This window comes from Schistocerca gregaria, chromosome 4 (assembly GCF_023897955.1).
Source record: "Schistocerca gregaria isolate iqSchGreg1 chromosome 4, iqSchGreg1.2, whole genome shotgun sequence".
In the NCBI taxonomy this organism is placed as follows: domain Eukaryota; kingdom Metazoa; phylum Arthropoda; class Insecta; order Orthoptera; family Acrididae; genus Schistocerca; species Schistocerca gregaria.
Window position 1 is genome coordinate 338976579 of NC_064923.1, and position 13450 is coordinate 338990028.

General features: G+C 42.0%; 1 protein-coding gene across 2 annotated transcripts in view; it reads left to right on the forward strand.

Moving 5' to 3' along the window:
• LOC126267383 (PAN2-PAN3 deadenylation complex subunit PAN3) overlaps positions 1–13450 on the forward strand; it is a 123821-nt gene that overhangs the window by 94466 nt on the left and 15905 nt on the right. For both annotated transcript variants that reach the window (XM_049972568.1, XM_049972569.1), the window contains exon 11: positions 838–1000. In XM_049972568.1, coding sequence (XP_049828525.1) covers positions 838–1000 — 163 coding nt within the window. The remainder of the gene's footprint in view (positions 1–837; positions 1001–13450) is intronic.

The window sequence follows — 13450 nt, forward strand, 5'->3', positions numbered from 1 at the left end:
TCTCCAACAATGACAGATATTTCAATAGTTGAACACCACTTTGTTTACGTAGAGTCTCAATGACAAGCATTGAACCTCTGCAGGTCTTCCTATGTTTTCATACAGTAAATCATCTGGAAACAGGCCTGTGTCATTCATGTATACCATGTACAATATTCGTTTTATAACTCTCTTTTGGGACATGCCTGTTGTTAGTTTCAGATATAACAATTTCTGCCAATTAAGAATGATAAATTGTTTTCTCTCAGTTGGAAACACTCTCTGCAGTCACAAAACTGATGAAATATTCAATAATCAGAGGCTGAGGGAGCAGAGTTTGTGATGATCACTCATTGTGAAAACTTTGTTGATTCCTACATAGGAGATTTATTGTAATCGTATATTGTTTAGGGGCACTGTACTAATATCTGCTATGAACTGCAGCCTATTTTATACTGCCCCTTGTGTCTAGCTTATTCCCATCTCCATGTAAAGAGCCCTTGATTTTTAGAAGACAAAGCAGAGTACTGAACTAGAACAATTGTAACACTTATTTATATTTTTTTCTTCTTCTACTTCTACCACTACTAGCTTCCTAGGTCAGGTTTGTAAATCAGGGACCTCCATTGTTTTTGTCTGTTGTTTTCTGTGCTAAATAAATTGTAGCGTACTCTCCCCTTTAAGTTTGTAACTGAAAGAACTGTCTGTAAACTTTAGTTATTATATATTTGTAATATATTGTAATTTTTTAGAGGCCTGAACTTGAAAACATTTTGCTTCACAGGAAAATATTGTATTGCAAATTAGTATATTTTGTATGAATGTAGCTAACAAAACATTCACTTCTTGTTCTTTAAGGCTTAATATGGATCCCACTTGGGCTGAAACAGGGGATCGTTACATGCTGAAGCTTTTCCGTGATTACTTATACCACCAAGTAACTGAAGATGGACGTCCATGGATAGACATGGCCCATGTTGTCCATTGTCTCAATAAATTGGATGCTGGAGTCCATGACAAGGTGAGCTTAAAAATAAGTGTGCAACAATAGTGGGAGCTAACAAGAAAAGTTCCCCAGCTAAAACTGAATAAAATGACTTTAAAGTATGGAGATCAGTCTCTCCTACGGCCCACAGTTGTTATTTATCTGCATCAGTTTTTGAACATTACCAAATCTGGAGACTACAGAAGCACAGGTCCCTGAAGAAACAGTGCTGTGAAACAGACAGTTATGACCAACATTTGCAGTCATATTTCTCAAAACAGAAATTGCAGTGTTGTTATACAGTTTCCCCTTATTAGTCAACAAAGTGTAAATGAGGAGTTTCAGTGAAATGATTATAATGTCTTGGAATGGGACAATAAGCACACTTGATAGTGGGTAAGATGTGGACATACCACATCATTTTTTAAGTATCCACTCTGCAGTAGTCTTGCATCCAAAGCCACGGTGATCACATTATCAACTTCACAACAGGTATATGCATTTTATTACCAGCTCTTTTCCACACATACGTTAACGTAGCTATTTACCTTTCTGCATAAAGTTGGTGGTAGAGAAGAGTGAAGACTGACGATTAAATATCAGTCATGTAACATGACCTGTAGTTTATCAATTTTTGTACAGATCCAACACAGTGGCTGGCAGGCAGCTTTCACTATGTAAAAAATAAACATGTATCCATATACTGACAGCATACAGTGTGTCTGAGAAGTCCCCCTAGTTGAAAATAGTATACTGTTTGTTGAAGTTCTTATGTATAGCATGTATAAATTCTTACATATAACAAGTATGGATCCAGAAGATAAATGCATCCACCATTATGCCTTGTACACAGAATCCTGTGTGTTTCCATGTCATCATTGACTCTGTGCAGAACAGTTCATGGGCTATGCTTTAAAAGGCTTCCTAAGCACTTTCGTACAATTCTTCTGTAATCTTATACTTTCACCGAGCCACATGGGATTAGATTATTGTCTGTAATGAATTGTCTGCCGTGCTAAGGTCCTGGGAGGTATCGTGATGACACCCCAGCTCATATCATAACATAAGGTGGAGTGCTGGCCTCAACAGCCAGAGAGAGTTGTCATATGTGTGTGCGAGATGCCTTTTGATGCGTGCGTGTGTGCGTGTGTGTGTTTCACAATCTTCTTGTCATGCCTCTGACTGTACATCTCTACTGTAGAGTAAGTAGCAATTCATCCTTTTCATAATGTTGTCTTTATTCCATCTTGAATTTTTCATTGCTTTGCTTACATTTTCAATTTTTTTAAAAATGTAGTCATTCTTTGTTGACTGCAATACTTGAATTTCAACTGCCCAGGTAATGGAGTGTCAGTGGCATGTTCCCATGTATATTTTTTTAAGGGGTATTGTGACTTCTTGGAGACCCTTTATTGTTATCTTTGGTGGCAATATCTTTAACATAATATCCTTGTTTGGTAAACATTCTTCAGTCAGCTGTTGTATCTGTGTCCTGAAAGTAAAAGTAGTAGCCATGTCTCACCGACATGTTCTTCTAGGACTGATTGTAAATAGCTTTCCATGTCATCTGTGAAGAAATGCACGCACACTTGAAAGCTGTGCATACTAGCAAAGTGTTGTCATCCATTAGTGTGTGTTACGAAAGAGCATTACTGCGAACTTGCGGTAGAACCGGACATGGGCGACTTCCTATTTAAACCCTGCTGCACTATGCTTGCACTCAGTTGTCATGTTATTACTGTTTGCATACATTTGCCTTGTCTTATTGTGTTCAGTGTATGATATGATGAATGCCATACATGCCACAGTCTAATAAAGTTGTTCTAACATTCTTGGTTGTGTCGAGTGACCAAATTACAACATGAGTTACAATGGTGTGGGATTGATCTCCACATGGTTTTCAGTCTATGGTTGGTCCTGCATTGTGTATACAATGTCTGATGGTGCTACAGATGATTTTTTATGTTGGCTGGTTGATCAGTAAGGGGTTCTTACTCCTTTTACAGCATCTCAGTCAGCAGCAGGGGGTGTTCGTCACAGTGCAACACAGTCAAACAATGGTATTGCAAATGCTTAAATGTTTGTCTCTGTTTTGCCAAGTTAAGTCCCTCTCAATATACATCGCCTGCTATGTCACCCCTTGCACTTCCAGTTTTGCCTGTCGCTACCCCGGTCATTTATCCCTGCCGTTTCCAGCTTATGATGAGTCAGTTGAAGAATGGGAAGCTACGAAAAATGGCTGCAGCAGCATTTTCACTGATTTTACCTTATGCCATGCTTTTTTTGTCTTCATTATTGCCTTGCATGTATCAACTCCTTTGCCATCTTGCCCCCCGCAGGATTAGTCTTCACTCTGTTTGATAACAAGTGCGATCTTCATTTGTCACTTTCTCACCAATGTACATAAGGAGTCGTATGCCAACCAAGTGGTTCGTGTGCAATCATTCAGTTTGCCCTGATCGTGAGATTCGTGAGTGGGCCTCTTGGTCTGAAAACCCCTCCCTCTGAGACATTCTGACCATTGCTCAATTGTGTGAGGTTTTGATGGCTGCAGGTACTCAAATTGAATTGTGGTGCGAGGTTGCAGAAGTTTAACCTGCTTGCCTCCCACTGTTTGTCGGCTGATTCACTGGGGGGGGGGGGGGGGGGGGGGGGCGACAGGCAGCAGTCTGCACACAAGCAAAATGTTGCAGCAGCTGGCCCACCTCACTGCAGCAACCAAGGCCGCAGCAGCACAGCAAGTGTGGTAATAAACAACAATGCAAGTTTTCGATGCTTCCATCTTGTCCGTTGAGTTTTGTCACCCATGATAGGCTCTATTGTCCTAAGCGGTGCTCCATTTGCTGCCATTGCAACAAAACAGGCCACATTGCTCCTGTTTGCAATGCAAAATTCCAACAGTCTATTGCAGATGGTGACATGAATTTCAGTTATGTATAGGACGTGCCTGTTGCATCCAATAATCTTTTTATTGATGTCAAGGTTTATCTGAAGGTTTTGCACAAGCAAGTCAACATTGGTGCTGCCGTGTCACCATGCAACTTGCAAAAGTACATGGACTTTAGTGCCAGTGTTACATACGTTAGTCAGCTACCATAAAGAAAGCATTCTGACCTTAGGAAGTGTCTCGGTCCAGTCACATATAAATCTGTGGTTCGTCCACTGGCTTCTCTGGTCTTGTTTTCTGCAGGTTTGGTTGTGCCAATAATTTCAAAGCCCATTTCCCCATGAAACCTCCGGCCAGACCCCATTTCTTCCAGGTTCACCTGGTGTCGATGGTGCTCTGCCATCGAGTCAAGGCAGAGCTCAAGGCACAGGCCGAGGCAGAGCCTCTGGGGCCATCCAACAAATCACACCCATGGAATGGGCTACTCCCTTAATCATTGTGATGAAGCTGTCAGGACAGTTACATCTGTGCAGTGATTTCAAAGTTTTTGTTAATCCACAGTCTACGATTGACACGTATCCCTCGCCTCACTCTGACGAACTTTTTGCTAGGCTTACTGGTAGTCAATATTTTTTCAAGATCGACCTCTCGGATGCAGATCTCCAGTTTTCCATTGATGCTGTCTCTCAACAGCTCATCATTGTTAACACGCCTTTTGGATTGTATCAGTTCTTGCAGATACCATTTGGCATGGCCACTGCCTTGGCAATTTTCCAGCAGTTTCTTGAACAACTCGTGAGGTCTGTGCCAACTATCTTGATGGTGTTGTGGTCTCTAGCTCCTCCAATGCTGAATATCTCGACAACTTGTGTGTGTGTGTGGGGGGGGGGTTGCTTTTTTTTAAAAATCTGGCTGCCAGGCTGAAATGCATTTTTCTTTCATCCTTGTGTTGTTTTTCTTGGGTTCAAGTTTTCTGGTGCTGGTATCAAACCCCTTGGTCAGAATGTCTCTGCTGTTGTGGCTCTTCCACATCCTACACGAGTCAAAGAACTCCTTGTGTGTGTGTGTGTGTGTGTGTGTGTGTGTGTGTGTGTGTAAGATTGCTTATTATCACAAGTTTTTGCCGGGGACACCATCAGCTGCCCAACTGTGACATGCCTTGCTGCATGAGGGAATGTCTCTCCACTGGTTGCAGGTGTGTGAAACGGAGTTTTCCAAACTGAAGTCTGTCTCACAATTTGCTTTTTATCTCGTAACATACCAACTGGGTCAAGAACGATCTTTTGGTCCGGACCCAGTTTTTGATGTGGGGGAGTTGCTCTGTTTCCACATTGATGAATGCATTCGTCAGACTATTGATGGTTTTCTAATCTGGTGCTCAGGTCGTGCAGGCTAATGTTACTGATCCGATTTTACAGAAGGTGATACATTGCATACAACATGGCTGGCGTGAGGCACCTCCACTGCGGGTGTGGGCATCCAACCATCTCCATAACTACTATGTGTCTAGACATTGTTTCTCTGTTACTGATGATGTTCTACTCCTTGATATGGACTATTCAGCTCCTCGCATAGTGGTTCCCTTGGCTCTCAATTCGAGTATCGTTCAATTGCTACATGCTGATCAGTGTGGGTGTCACATACAAAGGTTTTAGCCTGCCTTCATGTTTTTTGGCCTGGTTTGGATGGTGACATCACTAGTCACATTACAGCATGTTCTCAATGTGTATTACCGCAAGCTGCCCCTCAGGTGATGTTCTCCTCGTGGCCACAGCCTTCGCAGGCCTGAGACCATTGCCACATCAATTTCGTCGGCTCTTTCCTGAATATGTACTGCCTAATACTTACTGAAGCATTCTCTCAGTTCCCATATGTTGTATGTTACCCATCAACTTAGGCCTCTGGCACCTTGGCAGCCCCCTCAAAATTTTTTTCCATAGGAGGACTTCCAGCAATGTTGGGCTCCAATAACAGTCCTCAGTTTGTGTCACAGGAGTTTGCCTGCTTTGCATCACCCGCAGGATTCACCACATTTTTGCCCCGCTCTTACACCTGCAGTCCAACAGTGAGGCTGAAAGGGTATTTAGAACATTCAGAACACAAATAAAGAAGTGAACGACTCGGTCCCTGTCTGATGTTGCCTTGGATCAGTTTCTGTCTTCCTATCAGTTCACGCCATTCGACGACAACAAACCCCTTGAATTGCTCCACAGGCATCAACCCCGGACACTAGTGCCTGTCCTGTGGCTCATGTCAGGGATGCCAACCCGTGCAGCCGTTGTCCCATTTCCGGCCCGCCCAAACTGAATTCCCGCTGTCATCCCCCAATGCCATGGTCACCGTCTCTGACATCTGAATGGAGGAGGGCCTCAGTGCACATCATTACGACCAGTCACACATGCACGTGGATGACCAACGTCACCACACCTGTCTTTGTTACTCGATGGATCCCTTGATGCGACTGGATCCCTGCCACAACATACGAGGGGACCCCCATCACCAGTGGATGGACCTGGGACAGCTTCTCCAATAATGCTACCAGTACCGATTCAGCCGCTATTCATACTGGAGCTGTCTCCTCCACCTCAGATGCTACCTGTGGGGGCACCACCACCACCAACAGCAGCAGCAGGCTCTGGACGTGATGTGGACATGGAGCTTGTGCTGATGCCACCCATATTACTGTATGGTTTGACTTAAGAAGTCTTCAGGTCCAGATTGTATTCCGATTAGGTACCTTTCAGATTACGCTGATACTATAGCCCCCTACTTAGCACTCATATACAACCGCTCGCTCACCGATAGATCTGTACCTACAGATTGGAAAATTGCGCAGGTCGCACCAGTGTTCAAGAAGGGTAGTAGGAGTAATCCATTTAACTACAGACCTATATCATTGACGTCAGTTTGCAGTAGGGTTTTGGAGCATATACTGTATTCAAACATTATGAATCACCTCGAAGGGAACGATCTATTGACACGTAATCAGCATGCCTTCAGAAAACATCGCTCTTGTGTATCGCAGCTAGCTCTTTATTCGCACGAAGTAATGGCTGCTATCGACAGGGGATCTCAAGTTGATTCCGTATTTCTAGATTTCCGGAAAGCTTTTGACACCGTTCCTCATGAGCGACTTCTAATCAAGCTGCGGAGCTATGGGGTATCGTCTCAGTTGTGCGACTGGGTTCGTGATTTCCTGTCAGGAAGGTCACATTTCATAGTAATAGATGGCAAATCATTGAGTAAAACTGAAGTGATATCAGGTGTTCCCCAGGGAAGCGTCCTGGGACCTCTACTGTTCCTGATCTATATAAATGACCTGGGTGACAATCTGAGCAGTTCTCTTAGACTTTTAGCAGATGATGCTGTAATTTACCGTCTATTAAGGTCATCTGAAGACCAGTATCAGTTGCAAAGCGATTTAGAAGAGATTGCTCTATGGTGTGTCAGGTGGCAGTTGACGCTAAATAACGAAAAGTGTGAGATGATCCTCATGAGTTCCAAAAGAAATCCGTTGGAATTCGATTACTCGATAAATAGTACAATTCTCAAGGCTGTCAATTCAACTAAGTACCTGGGTGTTAAAATTACGAACAACTTCAGTTGGAAGGACCACATAGATAATATTGTCGGGAAGGCGAGCCAAAGGTTGCGTTTCATTGGCAGGACACTTAGAAGATGCAACAAGTCCACTAAAGAGACAGCTTACACTACACTCGTTCGTCCTCTGTTAGAATATTGCTGCGCTGTGTGGGATCCTTACCAGGTGGGATTGACGGAGGACATCGAAAGGGTGCCAAAAAGGGCAGCTCGTTTTGTATTATCACGTTATAGGGGAGAGAGTGTGGCAGATATGATACACGAGTTGGGATGGAAGTCATTACAGCATAGACGTTTTTCGTCGTGGCGAGACCTTTTTACGAAATTTCAGTCACCAACTTTCTCTTCCGAATGCGAAAATATTTTGTTGAGCCCAACCTACATAGGTAGGAATGATCATCAAAATAAAATAAGAGAAATCAGAGCTCGAACAGAAAGGTTTAGGTCTTCATTTTTCCCGCTCGCTGTTCGGGAGTGGAATAGTAGAGAGATAGTGTGATTGTGGTTCGATGAACCCTCTGCCAAGCACTTAAATGTGAATTGCAGAGTAGTCATGTAGATGTAGATGTAAATGTAGATGAAGAAGGTGGGCTGTGATGCTGCCTGTGCCCCAAGTACTTCCGACCATATTTCCCAGTATCAGCACCTCATCTCAGTCAGAACCTCGCAGAGGAAGACTCCATGGACACCTTGTGAATCCGAGCTGTTCCTCAAGAATAGATGAATGAAGTAATGTGCATACACTTGAAAGCCTATTTAAACCCTGCTGCACTAAACTCACATTCAGTTATCATGTTATTCTGTATGCATACACTTGCTGTATCTTATTGTGCTCAGCTTGTATTATCGTGATTGGTGCACATGCCACGGTCTAATAAAGTTGTCCTAACATTCTTGGTTATGTGTCCACATTACAACAAGCTGTTTCTCTAATTTTTCTCACTTCAACGTGGTTGTTTGCTACTTTCTGTGCAAGATGTCAACCAAACAACGCCTGTGTTTCCTGCAAACGAATGTAAACCTTGTTCGCTAACCTCCTTCCTGGATGTACCTTCATTTTTAATGAATATGTTCATATCTGCCACAGCTGTTTCTAAATAAAAATGTGGTCTTCTTCAGTCTTGCTGCGAGTCATGCCTATTGTGATACTCATACCAAAAGCATTATATTCTACATTGAAATGTGAAGATGATGGAAGTTGTACAGAGCAACTACGCTGTCACACACCTTTACAGTTTTTACCCTCCACAATTCCTTCCAGTACTAAATTGGTGATCCTCTGATGCCTCGGCATGTGTCCTATCAACCGGTCCCTTCTTTTAGTCAGGTTGTGCCACAATTTCCTCTTCACCCCAATACTATTCAGTACCTCCTCATTAATTATGTGATCTACCCATCTAATCTTCAGCATTCTTCTGTAGCCCCACATTTCGAAAGCTTCTATCCTCTTCTTGTCTAAACTGATTATTGTCCAAGTTTCACTTCCATACATGCCTACACTCCTTACAAATACTTTCAGATAGGACTTCCTGACACTTAAATCCATACTCAAAGTTAACAAATTTCTCTTCTTCAGAAATGCTTTCCTTGCGATTGCCAGTGTACATTTTATATCGTCTCTAATTTGACCATCATAAGTTATTTTGCTCCCCAAATAGCACAACTCCTTTCCTACTTTAACTGTCTCATTTCCTAATCTTATTCCCTCAGCATCAACTGATTTAATTAGACTACATTCCATTATCATCGATTTGCTTTTGTTGATGTTCATTTTGTATCTTCCTTTCAAGACGCTGTCCATTCTGTTCAACTGCTCTTCCAGGTCCTTTGCTGTCTCTGACAGAATTACACTGTCATTGGCAAACCTCAATGTTTTTATTTCTTCCCTGTGGTTTTTAATTGCTACTCCAAATTTTTGTTTTGTTTCCTTTACAGATTGAATAACATAGAGGATAGACTGCAACCCTGCCTCACTCCCTTCCCAACCACTACTTCCCTTTCATGCCCCTCTACTCTTATAACTGCAATCTGATTGTAAATTGTAAATAGCGTTTCGCTCCCTGTATTTTACCCCTGCCACCTTCAGAATTTGAAAGAGAGTATTCCAGTCAACATTTTCAACAGCTTTCTCCAAGTCTACCATTTCTAGACACGTAGGTTTGCCTTTCCTTAATCTGTCTTCTAAGGTAAGTTGTAGGGTCAGTATTCCCTCACGTGTTCCAACATTTCTACGGGATCCAAACTGATCTTCCCCAAGTTCGGCTTCTACCAGTTCTTCCATTCACCTGTAAAGAATTAGTGTTAGTATTTTGCATCTATGACTTACTGAACTGATAGTTCGGTAATTTTTGTTCCTGTCGGCACCTGATTTCTTTGGGATTGGAATTATTATATTCTTCTTTAAATCTTAGGGTATTTAACCTGTCTCGTATATCTTGCTCACCAGATGATAGAGTTTTGTCATGGCTGTCTTTCCCAAGGCTATCAGTAGCTCTAATGGAATGTTGTCTGTTCCTGAGGCCTTTTTTTGACTTACGTCTTTCAGCGCTCTGTCAAATTTTTCACGCAGTATCATATCTCCCATCTCATCTTCAACTATGTCCTCTTCCATTTCCATAATATTACCCCCAAGGACATTGCTCTTATATAGACCTTTTATACGAGTGGGACCCAAAAGTAACCAGAATCGTAATGCTGCACATCATGTACTTGTAGTAGCAGGTTGCGCTGCCAGACGGTTGTAGTAGGAGCTCTGCTAAGGCATTCTGCCACGCGGCGTCACCCAACAGTGAGATGTGTGGTTTCTTTGGCAGTTTTTTGAGTGTGCGTACAGTGCAGACATGACACAAGGAAATGGCTAGTTCTTATGAACACCATGCGGCAGTGAAGTTTTGTTTCTTGCTCAGCAAGAACGCAGCAGAAACTGTTGTGATGATTCCGACAGCCTACAATGACCATGCTCTTAGTAAAGCAGAAGTGTACGAATGGTTTTCTCGGTTTAAAAAGGGAGAAATGGTGGTTGAAGATCAGCCCCATTCTGGTCGACCTTCAACTGCTCGAAGCGAAGACAACATCGACAAAATCCGTGATCTCATCAGTGAAGATCGACGCAGAACAATCGACCAAGTCGAGAACTTGTCCGGGTTGTCCTGGAGCTCAATTCAGCACATCTTGGCCATCAATTTAGAGATGCAAAGAGTGGCAGCAAAATTCGTGCTGAAGCTTCTTACCCGAGATCAAAGGGATCCGCGTTCAAGCCTGTCTCGAAATGAAGGACGCATTCATAGATGATCCACATTTTTTCAACAAAATCATTACAGGTGATGAGTCATGGTGCTATGGGTACAATCCAGAAAGTAAACAACAGTCATCACAATGGAAGTCACCTGACTCACCTCGACCAAAAAAAGCTCGACAAGTGAAATTGAATGTGAAAACGATGTTGATCTGTTTTTTTGACATCAAAAGGATCATACACTCTGAATTTGCCCCTGAAAACCACACAGTAAACCAACAATTCTATTTGGAGGTTATGAAACGGCTTCGCAGAAGTTTGTTGCGAAAATGTCCGGCCTGGTGGGATTCCGGCAAGTGGTTCCTGCATCACGACAACACTTTCCACGCACAGGGCTCCCAGTGATCGCCAGTTTTTGGCCTCAACGAAGACGACTACCTTGACCCACATGCCCTATTCACCGGATTTAGCACCCTCAGATTTCTTCCTATTCCCGAGGATGAAAAGAGACTTGAGAGGGAAGCGTTTTGCGAATGTGGAAGACGTAAAATGCAATGTCATTAAAGTGCTAGCAGGTATCAAAGAGGATGAATTTAAAAGGTGCTTCGAACACTGGAATGAACGTTTGGACAAGTGTATTAAAGCTAATGGACAGTACTTCGAAGGAGATTAAGGTTGTATTTGAAAACTATAAAGTATATGCTTTCTAGAAATAAATTCTGGTTATTTTTGGGTCCCCCCTCGTATACTCCATCCATGTTTCTGCTTTCCCATCTTTGTTTAGGACTGGTTTTCCATCTGAGCTTTTGATGTTCATACAGGTGGTTGTCTTTTCTCCAAAAGTCTCTTTAATTTTTCTGTCGGCAGTATCTATCTTACCCCCTAGTGATATATGTTTCTACCTCCTTACATTTGTCCTCTAGCCATCCTTGCTTAGCCATTTTGTACTCCTTGTCAGTCTCATTTTTGAGATGTTTGTATTCCTTTTCGCTTGCTTAATTTAATGCATTTTTATATTTTCTCCTTTCATCAATTAAATTCAATATTTCTTCTGTTACCCAAGGATTTCTACTAGCCCTCCTCTTTTTACCTACTTGGTCCTCTGCTGCCTTCACTACTTCATCCCTCAAATCTACCCATTCTTCTTCTACTGTATTTCTTTCCCTCATTTCTGTCAATTGTTCTCTTATGCTCTCCCTGAAACTCTGTACAACCTGTAGTTCTTTCAGTTTATCCAGGTCCCATCTCCTTAAATTTCCACCTTTTTGCAGTTTCTTCAGTTTTAACCTACAGGTCATAACCAATAGATTGTGGTCAGAGTCCACATCTGCCCTGGAAATGTCTTACAATTCAAAACCTGGTTCCTAAATTTCTTTCTTACCATTATATAATCTATATGAAATCTTCGAGTGTCTCCAGGCCTCTTCCACGTATATAACCTTCTTTCATGATTCTTAAACCAAGTGTTACCTATGCGAATAAAATCTGCAGCAGTTGTAATTTTGAAGTTCCTTTATTTGAATAAAGGCATGTACACTACCCAGTTTTCAGGACACTAATCTCATCTTCAGGTGCTACTTAATTGTGGATGACAAATCATGTAGAAATATTAACATATTTATCCAGCAATATGAAAGAGACTGTGCAGATAAAGCATGAAAAATGTGGGGCCATCCAGTAAGACCTGAGGCAAAAACGGCCTAACCGAAAAAAGCAGGACTAAATCTATAAACATGTAATAGGTCATCAGATTATATTTTTCCATCTGAGTGTGCATACTAATGGATTGGAGTTAGTCCTGCTTTGTCTGTTACGCCCTATTCATCTCGAGTCTTACTGGATGACCCCACATTTCTCATGTCTCCTCACATATATTCTCTTACACTACTATTGAATTTGTCAGTTTTGGTATGTGAGTTGTGCAGTAGTGTCGTAGACAATTAAAGAGCACCTGAAGATGGGATTAGTGTCCTGAAACCCTTGTAATGTACATGCCTTTATCCAAATAAAGGAACTCTGAAATTTCAGTTGCAGTGGTTTTTTATTCTCTATGAACAATATTCCGGAGGTAAAATAGTCCCCCATTCGGATCTCCGGGCGGGGACTACTCAGGAGGACGTCGTTATCAGGAGAAAGAAAACTGGCGTTCTATGGATTGGAGCATGGAATGTCAGGTCCCTTAATCGGGCAGGTAAGTTAGAAAATTTAAAAAGGGAAATGGACAGGTTAAAGTTAGATATAGTGGGAATTAGTGAAGTTCGTTGGCAGGAGGAACAAGACTTCAGGTCAGGTGAATACAGGGTTATAAATACAAAATCAGATAGGGGTAATGCAGGAGTAGGTTTAATAATGAATAAATTAATAATGAATAAAAAACAATAGTGCGGGTAAGCTACTACAAACAGCATAGTGAACGCATTATTGTGGCCAAGATAGATACGAAGCCCACACCTACTACAGTAGTACAAGTTTATATGCCAACTAGCTCTGCAGATGACGAAGAAATTGAAGAAATGTACGATGAAATAAATGAAATTATTCAGATAGTGAAGGGAGACGAAAATTTAATAGTAATGGGCGACTGGAATTCGAGTGTAGGAAAAGGGAGAGAAGGAAACATAGTAGGTGAATATGGATTGGGGCTAAGAAATGAAAGAGGAAGCCACCTAGTAGAATTTTGCACAGAGCACAACTTAATCATAGGTAACACTTGGTTTAAGAATCATGAAAGAAGGTTGTATACGTGGAAGAACCCTGGAGATAC